General features: G+C 46.3%; 1 protein-coding gene across 6 annotated transcripts in view; it reads right to left on the bottom strand.

Moving 5' to 3' along the window:
• The window catches only part of ELF2 (E74 like ETS transcription factor 2), a 39,329-nt gene that overhangs the window by 2,201 nt on the left and 20,052 nt on the right, over window positions 1-17,076 (bottom strand). The window contains exons 1-6 of one of the 6 annotated variants that reach the window (XM_037397636.1): window positions 15,493-15,661; window positions 8,301-8,414; window positions 7,134-7,307; window positions 5,063-5,149; window positions 733-925; window positions 2-355 (exon numbers count right to left, since the gene is read on the bottom strand). In XM_037397636.1, the coding sequence (XP_037253533.1) occupies window positions 2-355; window positions 733-925; window positions 5,063-5,149; window positions 7,134-7,307; window positions 8,301-8,414; window positions 15,493-15,550 (980 nt within the window). In that variant the 5' untranslated portion in view covers window positions 15,551-15,661. Of the gene's footprint in view, window position 1; window positions 356-732; window positions 926-5,062; window positions 5,150-7,133; window positions 7,308-8,300; window positions 8,415-9,251; window positions 11,140-11,166; window positions 11,192-13,748; window positions 14,081-15,492; window positions 15,662-17,076 lie in introns of those variants that run through there. The other 5 variants (XM_037397643.1, XM_037397651.1, XM_037397660.1 and 2 more) reach the window with 5 other exon arrangements.

Below are 17,076 nucleotides of genomic sequence, written 5' to 3'. Positions count from 1 at the left end.
CCTGGGAGCTGTCGTTGCTGGGACAGTAGTAGTGGTAGTTGAGGGACGAGATGACGATGTATCATGCGCTGGCGAGGCAATATTCACAACTCTGGTGACTGCTTTTTCTGTTCTGGTACAGCTTAACTGAGAGGAACTTTTTCCTCCACGTGCAGAGGTTGCTGCTTTTAAAAGGTTTTCTGCGGATAAAGACACCCTTTCCAATGACTTTTCATCTGTAGGCATTGACAAGTCTTCATTGCAGGACTCGCTTTTGTCATCGTCTATGACAACTATATTTTTTGGCATCTCCTTGAACTGATATACAAGCCTCTGTCCCTCAACTTTTGCAAGGATTCCTCTTTGATAGTAGTATCTGCAAGAAAATTACAATTACATAGTAAACAACATAGTGACAGATTTTAGAGAAAACCTCATCCTATGCTAACAAGAAAATCTGAAGTAACCACAGTAAAACCTACGAGGTGAGAAGGTAGGGGGAAGTAGCTGGCAGAGCATACTGGCAAGTATATGAAGGATCTAGCTGAAAAAAAATCTGACCTTTTAAATATACACACTTCAGGAATTAAACTGCAAATTAACTGGTAACGTAAAAAGCAATAGAAACTGCAAGTCTCTGATGCTTTTTAAGCAGCTAAGTCAGCAAGGGGGCAACCGTTGTATTTCTATAGCCAAAATTAAGAATCAGGCTTAAAATTATAGCAGATAACTTAAGGATGTAAGAGTTTTTACCTCAGAGCTCTTCCCATAGTCTCATAGTTCATGTCAGGTTTGTTTTTGTGTTTTCCCCATAGTTTGGAGACAGCTTTTGAGTCCACAAGTTTAAAGATTCCCTTCTCTCGCTGAGTCCATTTAATGTATCGAGGACAAGTATTTTTGTCCTGGAGAAGGTCCAGAAGAAACTCCCATAAGTAAGTCGTGTTTCCTATAATCAGAAAGCATTTAAATATTAGAAATGCACTTTTAAAGATAACACTTTTCTGTTCCCCATATATAGGTAGCTGATGAACGACCTGCATTACAAGCAAATATTACAGATGGTGTAACGTAACCTGCACATATTCATTCATTCTGTTAAATTTGGTAAAGCTTCCATAAATATTTATGTTCTGAAAGCAGCTAATCCACATGACCTGCTATATAGCACAGGAGCCTGTTCAATCCAGCGCCCATTCTCAGCTCTTGAACACAAGTGGGGGAGGGCGTTCCAAGTCACTACAACCTACATCTGTTCAGCAGAGGCAGGACGAGAGCTCAGAATTTTCTCCTCATACTTGCTTAAACAGGGAATGGAAATGCCAGTCCATTTTATGACACCGAAGGAAAGGATATAAATAATTTTCAAAAGGCATACAACCTTCGATAGCAAGCTATCTCAGCTGTGATAAGTTTGTAACGTAGCCTCCTGTCCAGGATCTGGGGGGCTCACACCAACTGCTGACAGCTCCATGTTCTGACCCTTCCCAAATACACGCTGCAGAGTGACGAACGTCCTTCTAGGCGCAAAGCCACTTCTTGTGACAAGTATTCCCCTAGTACCCTTCTGTAATTAGGGGGATACAAAAACGAAGTCAGCCTACAGAACAAGAATTTAATGTACTTCTCAGCTCTTCAAGAGGATTTTCCACTCCTCCATTTCCACTGGAGGAACCCCAAGACAGGGTTTATGTCAGTGACTATCAGCATGGCATAAAACATATGGGGGTTTGTCTGCACTCTGACTATACCATTGGCATCTAGGAAAAGGAGAAGAGAAGCAGAAGAAAAAAAACCCATCACATTCCAATTTGTACAGCTGGAAAAGACTCCTCAAGTTCTCTGAAAAGGGAGAACTAACACAGAACTACGAGCATAATAACCTTAGAACGTTAACCCCAATTATTCACTTGATCATGCTTCCAGGGGGTGACACGGGCCAAATAAAAATATATTTCAATTTATTTTTTGTGAAAAAAAGTCATTAATTCCTGAGATGTAGTGGTCCAGCATAGCACTTGTTATGCCATGTTGAAGACAATTACAATACGTTAATGCAAGTTAAAGACCACTGCTGCAGACTCCAAGAAGTTAGCTATCTTTGGAAAAAAATCTGGAAGCGTAAAAAAATATTACAGTTTCCATCTTCTGGAAGACCGCCCCATAGAGAGGGAATAAGCCTATTCTACCATGTGCTCCAATAAACAGCAAGTACTGCCACAAGAGTTCCCAAAATCCAGCTTCCACTGGATTTGAAAGACATTCAAATAGGACCTACGTGAGGAAAGAGTCAACAAGAGAACTCAGGAATCCTGAAATCATCCTAGAAATGTTTTTGGTTTTTCCTTAGCTCCTCAGAAACAGAATTTCTGGGTCCACCACCAAACGCTGCAGGTATGCTACAGATTCTTTGCAGAAATCTAAGTGGGCTTCAGTATTAGGAAGTAAACAGGAACATCAAGAAGAATCATTCCTCAAAGTGACTAACCTTCCTGAAGGAACAGTGCTCCCAGCTAAGCACTTTTCCCTCATACGCTATACTGACTTAAATAACTTCTTTTCCACAGGAAGGCTATGCAATAGCTATACTATTCAGAAACCACCTACTGCTGGTAAAGGCCCAGTGATACTTCAGGACGGCTGCTGTGTCAGCTATAGCTGCTACGCATTTAACAAAAAACTTAGTTTAGAAACATTTAATACAATTCTAAACCATTTTTAAACCCTTTCTGCTTAGAACCAGCCTTTCCTAATGCTATCAATCCAAGCTTACAGACTCCTGAGGAAGACATAGCTGTAAAATTTATCATCTGAACACTTGCATTAGTGCCACTCAAGGATCCCAAGTCCAGCCTGGTGGACAACCTTGCTAGGAAGACAGAAGCCTCATTTAACAGCATACAGCTCTCATGCTAAGCAGTACTGTAAGTGGCTGCTGAGCTAGACGTTGTTATTACCTGTCTTAACTTCAATACAGAGTAGATTTTGCACAATGAAAGATATCTTTGTGGCTAGTTAATTATTACAGCTGCCAGCTACTTAATGTTAGCCGTCATCTCAAAGCTGAAGGATTAATGACCAGAAAGCATGTGCATGACACAAGGCATTGTGACAATGAACTGTCACATTGGTACCAGCATCTAGGTGGAGACTCAAACTCAGTTTTGCTCCCTCCAACTGCCTACGATTTATGCAAATGAAAAACAAAATATGGAAAGAGAAACCACGCCTAAACTGCCAATCCACTAAAGGAGGACAAAAAACATACTACTATCTCACTTTATTACAGAGGAGAAACTAGAGACTTCTTAATATTTTTTTCTTAAACTGAAGAGCATCATTAAATCAGATTTACAGCTGCTTCACTTTGCACCAGAAGGTATCAGAACGCACAAAGGAAGGAGTACCTGCGTGGACCACAAGAGATCCCCTTTCCAAATGTGCACAACCAGCTGTCCTCCTCCTTCATGACTTAACTCTGCTGACAGTACTGTGCTCTAGAAATAATCTCTGGTTTTCCAAAGCCACGCTGCATGTAAAATAGCCTATATTTTCAAGTAATTTTTTGAAATAGATAACAAAAAATAAATCCAGTAACAAATTATTTTGCAGGACATCAAGTTAGCTGACATCAAGAAAAAAAAAAGTATTTTATGCCAATTGTAGTTAAAATCTGGAATGAGATACCTTGTGAGAACAAGAGACATAAGTAGATCATTATGAGGGTCCACAGAAACAAAACCAAAACAGAACACATTTCCCACTTCATAGAACCAACAGCTATTGAGTAAAATCAGCACTACAGACAAAAACTAGAAGAGACACAAATACAGACCTCCTTTCTCAAAGTTATTTGTGAATAAACTAGGAACTGGGACATTTTACGAGTACTATTCAGATAACGGAAAGCTGTAACAGTGAAATCAGAATTAGAAAGAGAGCTAAGAAGGCTTTAAGAATACTAAAAGGAAAAAAAAAAAAAAAAGAAAATTAAGCAAGATGTACTTTTAAGTAGAGCAGATGCCAAAATCTGTGATCTTCGTTGAGGTCCACTGCTATACCCAAATCCGAAGACAGCAACAGTGGCCACTACAGAGAAGTTTAATTACTGTTTGCACTGGTTTTCGTAAGCTAACATCTGCATGGACGTCAGTCCCATTCTTCCAAATGTGACGACTCAGGAACTATACCCAGATAAGGAATTACATAAACAGCAGGGATCCTGCTTTCAAACAAATCCCAAAATAATAGCGGAGCTGACCACTGCACACTCTTTTTCAGCTAGTATGCTGCCACTGAAAGCCACTAAACTTTGTTTCTCCTAGCCATAGCAACCTCTCCAAACAACTGTCAGTGCAGTAAGCAGGGAAGAGACCCACATTTTTCACCTATATCCAGGGGAAGCGCTGATCCACTGCATGCCAAACCTGTAAGCAAATGTCCTGGTCTGTCTCCCTGCTAAGTGAATAGCAGGGGCTTGGAGTCCAAGAATTTGGTCCCTGCTATTTATCAGGAGACACGCTATTCATCAGAAGAAACACTAGGAAACTATGACTCTCCTGCACAAAATCCCTCATTCCCCCAGTAAAAAAACATACGAAAAACATACCACGTTTTTCCCCTCAAGCCAAATTGAATCGATTAGTCAAGCAACATAAGCACACTGAAGTTTGTGAATCAACTAAGAAAACGTATTTTCAACCATCACCATTACAAACACCCATAAGCTGTTTCTACTTGAAAACAAGCCTCTCAGCAGCAGCTTAACAAATTACCGTCTAGCAGTAAGTTAACACGCAACACCAAAGGCAGCACGAGTCAATAAACACAAAACAAAGCAAATGAAAAAGGAGAAAGCCTTTTAACAGCAGAGTGTATTACAGGGCACATTTCTAGAGCAGTTCCACACATGCCTGTGCTCAACCTTCTACAAAAAAATTTGAAGACATCGAATAAAATTAAAACTCTAACGAAGTCAGTACAAACTCATCCACCAACTTTCTGAAGATCTGTGTATTTCCTGTGACAGATACAATACATATCCACCGCATAATTTTAAAGACTTGATAAATGAAAAAAAACATACCTTTGCCTTCTCTAGGCTTCTTCTTTATACCCAGATCTGGAGACCCATCAGATATAGCTGATTGTTGGGTCTTTGGTTTACGGCCAGCTGCACATAAAATATGAGAGGGGGTGGGAAAAAAATATTAAGCATATGCAGAATGAAAGTATTTCATTGCCTTTGCTGAAAGAAAGAGTTCATGCATTTTTTCCCCTGCTGTTTCTTTACCATGAGTATGGATAAACTTAAATTCTTCGATTACTAGTACTGCAGATACAGCTTAATTCATCATGTGGTTGCTTATTTCACAGGCAGATTTAACTCAATTCCTGACAAGTTAATGGCAGGTGAGGTAAGCACCAAACGTATAAAGTAAAACTTCAATTTATTTGCATTCTTTTAGTTTAGTGTTTTACTCTGAAATGTATTATTTCTTGATCTGCTTTGGGTTTTGTATTCTAGTATGGGTGTTGATCAAAGCACCATGTTTCCCAAGAAGTTTTACTACTGAAATTGTGAACATTAATTTCTACCTTGTGCCTGTCAAAAGCTACAGGTAACAGCTCCCACTCAGCGTGCAAAGGCTGCCGCACAAGACGCACACACGGCAGAGCACTGTGACGGCCTCCACCGGCACCCGCAGCCTCAGGGATGCCAGGAAGCCTACCTGCCCCGCTGCCCACGCGCGGGGCTGCCCCGCCACGGCTCGCTGCGGGCTGGCAGGGCTCCCACACGCCGCCCCCGTCCTCCGCCTGCCCCTGCCAGAAGGCTCAGGAGGGGACTCCTCGGCAGGCGGCAGGCTTAAGCTGCTGCCTTCCCGTGCCAGGGGAATCCTCTCCCGGCAGGACCTGCCGCTCCTTCATCCTTCCACACTTCAGTGACTTTTTTACTCAAGGTAAACAGGCCCAAGCAGGGAGGAGGATCACACCCCAGGGCAGCCGGCTGTACACAGCCCATGCTTCTGCCTGCAGTTACAGGCAAGCAGCGACAGTACACTCTCCTACCTCAGGCATTAATTTTGGCTGATGAATAACGTTCTTCATTAAATGATGAATTTCACAACGCACTAATTCTGAAGACCAAAGTTATGGCTCTGTAACTATGGCTGAATGACCCTACACACTTAAGAACAGGGATTTGGAGTCTGTAATAGGAAAAAAATATTTACAAAATAACCTTCACAAAATTTCAGAACTCCCTGAGCACAGCCCTGTAACACAATCTGCCCAGTAACGACCATTCAAACACACAGAGGAATGTAAAGAAATAGTTCCGAACCAGTGTACGACTACAGCTACAGAAAAGCTTTAATCATAATTTTCTTGCTTATGCAATTTACCTTAGAGTTACAGTTAATTTGCTATGTTTGTTTCTGTTAACTCTAAAACTTAAGAGATCTTAGATGCACATTGCTTTATCGCTACACTGCATTTTTGCCCCCTCTAAATTACAAGTAAATATTCCATCTTAGTACGTCTGGAAGCTCTGAGAAAACAGTATTCCTAGTTAATGTGAATTGTATTGATGCCTGTAAGAAAACTGCTAGACCAGAGAGAAACCCTACCAGGTACCACCCTCCCATTTGGTAGCTGAACACTTGGAACTCAAACACTGTTCTGAACAGTTTCTCCCCCAAGACACACCCATCAGACAAATAAGATACTTCTCTCACAAAGAAGATCTTGTACTGATCTTGTAAACCGATTTATGGGTTTGTAAGTTACTATTTACCCTGCCACTTCATTGGAAGAATCCTGAGTGTACACACTCTCCAAATACATTCGTATTTCAGACACCAACGGTTACCCACACAAGTCCTCTTTGAATCAGTCTCTACCCATCCTCCACCTTCGTGAACTGTGCTTATAAACCACAACAAAGACATCATTTTCCTTTATGGCTTGGTGAAGCTCATTCTCTTGCTACTCTTTCCTTGTTGCAGACTCGTTTTCTAAGAGCTCACATTTCAGCCTCCAAGGAGTCCATGTGAGTATAGAAATCAGATCATCCAACCTATCTTCACCACTATCAACTGCAGCAGTGCACATCAGAAGGCAATTCTGAGACCGCTCCTACGAAGAGCCATACACACCTTTTTTCTTTTTCATTGGCTCATGGATATCGGGGGAAGTTGGAACAGGAGATGCATCCATCGGTTCAGACTCCTCTGTTGATACCTCCACCACAGTTTCTGTGATCACATCGGGTCTCATGGCTGCATGGATAAATTCTGGGGTTGACACACAAGGAGGGACAAAAACTTCCACTATGAGGGAAGTGGGGGGGGGGAAGGAAAATCTGATGAAATTTCTACACGGTTATTTTAACATGTCTTACAAAAACTTATTTGAAACAAAAGCATATGCAATAGTATATAAAGATTCTGCTCCAACAACCTGTCACCTAGAAAAACAATCCAATCCCCAAAAATAGGCACGCTTGCCAGTATTGCTAGGCAGAAGACAAGTATCACACCAATATTCTTTGGAACTAAACTCAATTTTAAAGGAAACTAATTAGAGCTTAATCTTCAATCCTTATTCCAATCTCCATTTCCTATTTTGTAGCTTTTGGGGTTCAGTTTGACCATTATTTCATCCAACATATATTAAGTAACTTCAGAAGGAACATCAAGTTAAAGTAATCATCAACACTAAGTTTTGGATTTTTAAACTGACAATGCTTTGCAACATAGTGTGTTTGGATATCCTTTCTAAAACAGGAAGACAGACAAAAATACTTTTCCCCTAAAATAACTCTTTTATTTTAGCAATTTAAAATGTCAAATTCACAAATGGCTGGTTAGAAGTGACCTTTGAAGGGCACCTTGTCCAACCCCCTGCTCACGTCCAGCCACCTAGACCCAGTTGCTCAGGACCGTGTCCACACGGCTTTTGAATACCCCCCAAGATGGAGACCCCATGGCCTCTCTGGAGCAACGTGTGCCAGCGTTCAGCCCCACACACAATGAAGAGGTGTTTCCTCATGTACAGACAGAAAAGTTAATTTTAAATGTGTAGCCACTCAAAGATCTCCACCCGACCACCTCTCCTCAGATCAATAATTTCATCTGTAAGTATGCTTGTTATAGGGTGGAGAAATCATGTAAAAATTCAAACGAATCACTAGTTTTGAAATAAGCAAGCAAACATTTTAAACACCATACAGTTCTCCACAGAAGCAGGTTTCCCAATTCGCTTGTTTTACTAATCAGCGGACGGAGAAACGGCTCACGGGGCAGAAAGTGTGGCTGACATACCAGGACTCCTGGCATCTCTCAAGCAGGTAGGAGACTCCATATGAAGCAAGGCCTCTGCAGCTTCAATTGTCTTATCCGTGCAGTGCACATTACTTCCATGAACCGATGCTTCCACTGTAGAAGGATTAAAAAAAAATAAATGAGAACAGATTACTTGTGAAAGTCCACAAGTATCACTGTGCAACTGCACTAATCAATCTTAAGCATGAAAATCCTGAAATTGTCAGGTGTCTTCACACCTTTTATAACTTCCAGTAACAGAAATCTTTAGGGAAGACATGAGACAAGCAGAACCAACACTGTCACTTCTTATGATTAGATTTCTGGTTCACAACCAAGCTTCTCATTTCTATGAGGTGCTCAAGAGCTTACACAAGCAGACTTCTGGGATTTGTCTTCTGCCTTCGAGTTAACCAGAACAAACCAGATTGTAATGAGGATGGTTACAAACACAGCAGAGCAGGGAAGCAGTACCGTCTTCAACTATTACCCCATTAAAATCTAAATGTCACCTCTCTTCAGGTTTTCAGTCTATTTGTATAAATATATATGTATAAAAAATATAAATATATATATATATAAAAATACAAGATCAGTTTGCAGAACAGATATATCCGGTTTCATTTTCTGACACTAAAAACATCTGTGAGTTGGGTTTAGCAGGCTTGGTTGTTAAAAAACAAAACACAAAGCATAACAAAACAGTATGCAGGGGCACGGGGTGTTAAATGATAGCTAAGGGAAGAAGGTAAAATTTTATCTTTTTTTCAAGTTCTGCAAGTTTATAAAAAAATAATCAATCAAAAATAGTTTAAAGTAACTTCAAGAGAGCACACTAAAGCTTGATACAGCACAGCCCACAGCAACCCAAATGCAGCAGCAACACTAAACCCCCCCTCCCCAACTTATCAATTAAAACTACAATCCTATGCACAGCCAAGTATTCCTCACCCTTGCAAAGGTTTTTACAAGTAGCGACTGCAGAAACACCTGTTGCACACCATCCACACTGGGGCTAAGGTACGCGGCTCGCTCCAGTTGCTGTCCCCATTTATGGCCATCTGCTCAAAGCTGCACCGCTCCAGCAAGGCAGCCCGCAGCCCAGGAAATCTATCTTTAGCGTAAGCAGGGTCACCCATCTCCAGCGCCAGAGAACTAAACAGGATTCCGTAATAACTCTCTATGAGAACTTCAAGGCATCTATCCCGTTACTGAAAACATCTAAGAAATGACCTGAGGTTCATTTGGTGAAAAGCAGGGAAAATACTGCTATAGCGTTGCTTTTGGGTTAGGAAAACACGCTAACAGATTTGTGCAGGCATGTATGGAGTAAAGCTTTTCAGCAAAATGCAGCTTATTTAAATGCAAGGATTAAAAACTTGAAAAACCTACTAGCCAGCGGACTAAAGACACAAACCAGAAGCTGAAAGTGAACAAAATCAGGAAGATGCACAAATGCAAAATTCTGGGCAACTGAAACGTCTTGCTGGACCAGCCCAGCTGCCCACCCACTGGCTGGCTGCTGGGACTCCCCCTAGCCCTCTCCTCTCCTGGGATGCTATTTAGGGAGCTTTATCTTTTGGAATTGTAGATGCCTGGTAAAGCTGACATTCCACCACCATGTCGCCCCAGGCTGGGAACGATAAAAGCCTACTACCTAAGGGCACAGGAAAATCACACTAAAGGGTTTCTATTGCAGCTCTGCCCTTTGGATTATCAGTGGCAGTAGGCAAGAGTTCTTTCCCCAGCTGCAGTCCTGGGTGCTCCCATGCCCAGGCAAGCTGCTGGTTCTTTCCCAAGCAGCATTTTGGGGTGTCCTGAGTGAGAGGCTGAACACCTGCACTGAAACAGAGTGGCCCTGCAGGAAAAGCTCTACCTAAAGATTTTTTTTCTTTCTAAAGAGAAGCTTCAGTTTCACGGGAACTGATGACTAGAGTTTCCCCTCATCTACCTGATGAAACCTTCCACTTATCATCAGAACACAGGAATAATTAATATTCAGCTAGTCATTATAAATGTATTGATTCTACATCAATACTGAAATCCACAACTCCAAATCAGCATTTATTATTACCCTAAAGCATGAAAAAATATTTAAAGCAAAGCTTTTCCACCAGCTCCTCTGCTACCCCTGCAGCAAAGGACTGTATCATTTTCATTTGTTTCTGCTGGTTTCTGTGTTCGGGACAACTAGTTATCTTGCTTCTACGCAGATATCAGCTTCGATATATAAAGGACTTCTATAAAGAAACTCAAACAACAGTTGCAAAATTTCAATTGTAAAAAGAGTACTGATTTAGCTTACTGAAGTCACCTACTCCTAAATGCTTAAAAGCCTACAAAATTTTCCTACTTTTATATCCAAAGTATTTCCCATAGGAAGCAGTTTAGATGCTGCACCACAAGAGAGATGTACTTAACAGAGAACAGGAACAAGGCAAAAGAGACAGCTGAAAGCCATCTTTGTACTTCTGCAGCTTTATGGCATTCTGCTGAGGGGCTAGAGCGGAGGGAAAGGAGACACAACCCGCCTAGCATTAGGGACTAAGGCTGCAACCCCCTAACAAAAGAGCCAAGGAGCAAAGGAGCCACCCAACCTCTGCCCAAAGCCAGCCTTCCGTTTCCAACAAAACCAGCACTATCTACTCCTCACAGGCTTCTGCCATTTGAAAATACATGCTTCACAAATGTTTTTCCAGCATGAGTTACTTAGGTCTCCACTGAAATTGCCACCTAAAAAAAAAACCCAAGCAAAAAATAGTAACACTTCTGGCTTTGGCTGGGACAACACACATGCTGTCTGTCTATCATGACAGTTAACAAATTAACCTAACATTGCCAAAAAGACATCTATTAAAGTAGTTACCAAAACAAGTGCTACAACCAAGTTTGAAGTCTTCTCAGCTACCTATATTCTCCTGCAGCCAGTCCCTGGGTTTAGCCTGAGGAGCTTCTGCCCACCCAGCGAGCATCAGGAGTCTGCAGTAGTGATCAGGCAACACTACTGCACCAACACATTTGGAAGAGAAAAGTGTGAATTTGTAACTCAACAGAAGTTTTACCTAAAACATCTTTTTGCCACTCTAGAAAATGTCGAATAGAAGACAGCAAGTCAGAGTGTTCAGTCAGGGGACGTGATGAAAAATACAGCTAGAAAAGATATCCCAAAAGATTAAGTGGGGGAACAGGTTCTCTCACAGAGGGGATGGGACAGGGAAAAACCAGGCGGCTGTTCTTGCAGATGGCTAGATCAAGTGTCATCAACACTTGGTAGCACTTCTCACAATAAAGACAGGGGGTGGGGGGAAAGTAAACGAAAGGAGTAGGATTCCTCAATTAGAAAAACAAAGCCTACTTCAGTCAAAAGCCATCACCACAGAAAATCGCTGGCAGCTACTTACCATGCAGTACCTATCAGGCTCCTATAGCTTGTGCCAGACAAACACACATCATCACAGCAACCTTAATCATCTCTCAATACATCCAAGGTTGTGATGCACAAACACAGTATCACTGTGGGCAGAAAAATTTCTAACCAAAGAATGACGTGTACGAGCCTTCTCTTTAAAAACGTCCAGACTGACAAATTTTTTATTATAATTATACTATCAGCTTACCACTGTACACATATATAAGACTCCGAGACTACAGTAGCCTGTATTGCTTGAGTAAACAACTTAGTATGGATCCCTGTTACCTTATATATCCACTTCAGGAAGAGTATCAGTTGCCCAAACAAAGCAAAAGAGTTTAATGGATGGAAGTAAATTTCCCAGACTTTTGGTAAGTTGAGTAACAGGAGAACGGCCATTTACAGATCTAGATAGAACACATCAGAGCTAATACCACCACTCACCTTTCATTCTTTTAAACCAAATCTCATCCTACTGCTCTTATGAAGAGCTCTGATTCTCTGGCATTTTATTTTAATTAAAAAAACCCTTCTGATCTGTTTTCAGGAAAAAAAAAATTCCTCTTAGAAAATAATTTTTAAAACGTTAACAGTTAACTAGGCTGGTTGGGTCTATCTTCACTGTTGACCGAATGTCTTCTAGCTTCACTTTCTAAATAAATAGCGCATACAGTAGATTATTCAAGGCTCTCAACAGCTGTTACAAAATACCAAACTTGGTAATTAAGTCTAACAGGGCCATACTTTAGCTTTACAGAAGAAAATATTGGCAACATATCCATTTTGAAACAATGCCCCAGTTTTAACCTAAAACAAGAGTAACAAAACGAATTAAAGCAAAAGAGAAGAAAAAAAACCAAAAGGAACCGAAATTTTCAAAACAGTGCTTCTTGAAACTATGATACAGCTCCCCCCTCTTTATCTGAAGACCTATCGATGTCTGCATTTACAAGGTCAACACTTAACTGTAGCACCTGATTTACAATAGCTTATCCTTTAATACTATCAGGCAACCAGAGCAATACTTTAATGAAGAATTCCCAATTCCAAGCATGGAACTCAGTCAAGAGTGACTACACATAAGCTAACAGACCTCATTTAAGTTTACTGGCGTTCACATGCTTGTTTTATCTCAGCATTTAAAAGACCACAGTAAACAGTAGTAGAAGGCAGTAACAGTGCTTAAACCACATTTTAATTAAAAACAGCTGAATTGCCCATATAGCTAACACCCAGAAATCTTTCTGCATGCAACACTTGACTGGAAAAGAAAGCATTTTCAGTTTACTGCTTGTTTTACGGCAGACATTTGTTGAGAACCTGAAGAACAAATTCCTTGGGTTTTTTAGTATTTCCCTAAGCCTGGCTCTGTTCATTCAGAAGACTTTCAGCTGCATACAATTTAAGGATGATACATAACCCGCTGCATAGCAGCAATCAATGATGAAGACAAGAGCAAACACCTGAAATGCTTGTTTCCCTGTGAGCCCTATCTGTTATCAGCCCAATACTGAGAGAAACATCAGCTACGAAGCCAAAACCTATCTTTGTAAAGTCATTTAGGAGTTGCTCTTAGAACCAGCAATTGAGGTAAGGCTGGACTAAAATTGTTACTGCTTCAGGTTCTTCTCCCAGTTACCAAGCACTGTGAAGTTTTGCCAACACTGAGGCCAGCAGCCACGGGAAAAGGCAAGGCAGAATTAATATAATCCCGTAGGATAAAGCATTCCTCTCTTAAATCCACGTGATAGCATCTACATACGTAAATAAGTAAACAGATATGGCATCCTGACAGTATATACAGATGGGAATACTAGACGTGCATAGGTATCTGTATCCCTCACTGCAATGCAAATATATATACATATAAAAAATTAAGTCGGCTGGGCTAAGGACATCAGAAAGAGCAGCACAAAGGTCATTTGTTATCTATCCAAGGGTTGACGCACAAGCAGTCTAGTTACACCGTTGACACAATAATCAACTACTTTAACGTTCTCTATTTTATCAACAATAAAAAGCAAAAGTCAATTAACTGAAATCTCCTGCAGCAGTGAGCCCTGCAGAAATCCGAGAGGTGTGTGTTCTACTGGTGAAGCAAAGCAATCTTCTTCATATACGGGAAGGTGTCTAAACACTCCACTTTTTCTGTTCTGCAGCAGAACAGTTCTTCGTTGCTTTGTTGTCTGGGGGGGGGGGGGGCTGTTTTGCATGTGGCTGGCATTTGCTCCCCCACTCTGAAAAATCCTGAGTGTCTTTCCACATTCAATAAAATAAACCATTACAAAAAAGGCGACTGGCTCCCCTTTTTTTAAAAGAACAGCTTAACACACTGGTTAAGTGACGGAGCATTTACCCTTCGCACGCCTCCGTGCTAGCACAGACCTACAACGCCGCACGCTGCGCGCCATTCCCACCGACTGCTTTAAAAAAAGTTCAGCTCCGCGCTGGAACGACAAAAATAAAACCGCAGCCGGCACCGCCCCGGTGGAGAACGGCAGGTCTGAAACGGTTATTCCTTTCGGAGCGGCGAGACCCGGCCCGTGCTGGCCCCAGGGCTGCACCGCACGCAGGGACGCACGGGGGGCCGCCCCGCGTCCCACCGTCAGGAGCGGCGGGGTTTAACGGAACCAAACCAAGCCAAACCATGCCCGGTTCTGAACGCGGCCCCGACAAGACGCCGGAGCTCGGGTAAACGGCCTCGTCCCGGCAGAGCGGCTCAGGCGGGGGCTTCAAGACGCGACGGTGCGGCGGGACTGGCCCGGAGGTGCGCAGCACCTGCCCGGGCCGCCGGCAAGGAACGGCACTACCGCGGCCTCTCTTCCACTCCCAGCACGGAGCCGCCCGTAGAGCCCCGCTGCGCCGCGCCTTCCCCGGCTGCCGGCCCCGGGCCGGGACGCGCGCCCGCCCGCCGGGAGGGGCGGCCACGTGCGGCCCGGCGGCGGCGGCGCCCCCGCTTCCGTGTTTACACTCCGCTTCCCTCCAATTCCGTGCGCGCCCCAACAGCCCCGCGGGGCGCCGCCACTCCGCCGCTCGCCGCGCTCCCATTGGCGGCCGCCGGCCCCGCCCCGCCGCCCGCCAACGGCGGCCGCCCCTCCCCTCCCGCTCGGGGGGCCCCGGGGGAGCGCGCTGCTTCCGCTACGCAGCGCGCGTGGGGGAGGGGACGCGCGCCCCCCCCCCGCTTCCCCCCCCTCCCCTCTCCGCACACGTGGGCCACGGCCCCCGCCCGCGGGCGCCTCCTCCCGCTCCGCCGCCGCAGAGTTTAAAAGGGCACGGGGGGGAGGGGGGGAGGAGATGGCGGACGGTGTCGGGGGGGGACACGGGAGGTGGACACATGGACGCGCAGCGCCCCGGGAGGCCGGGCCGCGGCCCTGCGTACGGAGCGGAGCGAGGCAGCGAGCGCTCGGCCTTCCCGCTCAGACAGCGTGGCGGCGGCGGGAGGAGGGCCGGCCCGGCCCGGCCCGGCCGGGGGAGGCGGGAGGACAACAACCTCGCACACTTCCTGGTTCTGACCCCGGCCGCGCAAACCCCGCAAAACTCCGCCGCCCGCCCCGCCACAACTTCCGCCGCGGCAGCGGGGACGCCCGCGCCGGGGGCAGGTGCCGCGGAGCGCCGGCGGCCGCACGCCGGGCCGGCCGCACGGACGGGATCACTTCCTGATTGCCCCCCGGTGCTTCCCCTCCCGCCGCCGCAGCTTTCCCCCCCTCCCCGCTCCCCGCCGCCATCCCTTCCCGCCCCGGCGCTGCCGGCGGCGCGGTGCAGCCGCGCGGGGCAGCTTACCGGCCCGGATGAGGAGGTCGAGCTGGTTCGTGGGCCCCTCATGCAGGGACGTCGCCATGTTTACGCTGCCGGAGCGGCTTCACATTGACCGGCGGGCGGACGCGCGCCGGGAACGCGCGCGGGGCCCGGCGGCGGGGCGCGCTCCCGCGGGGCGGCGCGGCGCGGGCGGCGGATAGGGCGCGCGGCGCGGGCACCGCCACGGCGCGGCGGCGGCGGCGGGAGCGCTTCCTGCGGGGCGGCGCGGCGCACGCGATCCTTCCGCCGCCGGCCTCAGACAGGAAGTGCCGCGCCGGCACTCGCCGCCGCCGCAGCGCGGGACCGCCCGCGGGCGGGGGAAGCCGCCGGGGCCCCGCCGGCCGCCCGGGGCGCGGAGAGTGCCTCCCCCGCCGCCCCGCGGGAGCGCGGCCCGAGAGGCGACCGGGGCCGGCGGCGGCCCGAGCGCCGGCCCCGCCATCGCCCCGCCGCTCGCCGCTCCGTGCCCCGCTGACGCGCCCGGAGCGCTGGCCCCGGCCCCCGCCTACCGACACAGCCCCTTTCCACGGGGGCAGCGCTCCCCTCGGGATAAGCCCGTTAGTCCTCACCCGGGCAACCTTAATCAGTCCGGCCCTAGGCTAATTGCCGGGCCACCTACTCCAGCCGTGCTTTGCCAGGAGGCTCCGGGCTTATGGAACGCGATTATCCCCCTCGTCCCCCTGACGGGAGCAGGGCCGAGCCCAGGGGAACTTCAGGCGCCTTTTCCAGCCCGCCTGGGGCCCCATCCTCATCAAACCCACCCCCCGGGCGCATCCGCAGGGACAAAAGCTGCATCGCTCGCTTAATTGAAAATACAACCAGCACCACCGCTGCGCAGGGATGTCTCCTCTCCCCTCTGAAGAACAACCCGCTTCAGCAACACCGCAGCCTGCCCGGCCCGCGCTGCAGCTGCACAGCGGCACGGCGGGAGAAGATGCTCTGCAGGCTCCCCGGCTGAGTCCCTGTGCTGCTCGCTGCTTACTCTCGGGGTAAAACTTCAGAGCTGCATGCCAAGAGCAGCAGCTGTGCCAAGAAGACCAAAGTATGTCCCGCACAGAGATCACACATAGGAGCCTGCACAGAGCTTCGCATGGAGATCATGCATAGGAGCACGCATGAAGAAGCTACACTTGGAGCTCACACACAGGAGCCTGCACAGAGCTCACGCATGGAGCTCACGCATAGGAGCTCCTGCCTTCACGCCACGCACACCTGACGAGGCCCGTGTTATTAAGCCATTAGCAAAAGTATCGAGCAACCGCTTACTGCCCAAAGAGGCTCCCCTGTACACAACAGCTTCACAGCTCCGCTACAAAAAGGTGAAGGGCACCGGCTGCGTCAATCTGACAAGAAGGTGTCTCTCCCTTTTTTAGTAGTTTTAGTAATTTTTTAGTCCTCTCAAGTTTTAGTAGTCCTAGGACCTAGACCACATGCAAACATTTTGAAGCATTTTTCCCCAGCACAGAAATCGCAGAGTAGCATTCAGCATAAACCACCTCCAACTGGCACATTCAGGACCTCAAACTTTTGACAGGTCATACACCTGCTGCAACTCTCACAGCTTCTTAGGAA

The sequence above is a fragment of the Falco rusticolus genome, chromosome 1 (genome assembly GCF_015220075.1).
Source record: "Falco rusticolus isolate bFalRus1 chromosome 1, bFalRus1.pri, whole genome shotgun sequence".
NCBI lineage: Eukaryota > Metazoa > Chordata > Aves > Falconiformes > Falconidae > Falco > Falco rusticolus.
Note: the sequence above shows the minus strand (reverse complement) of the source record. Positions and strands in the feature narration are given on the sequence as shown.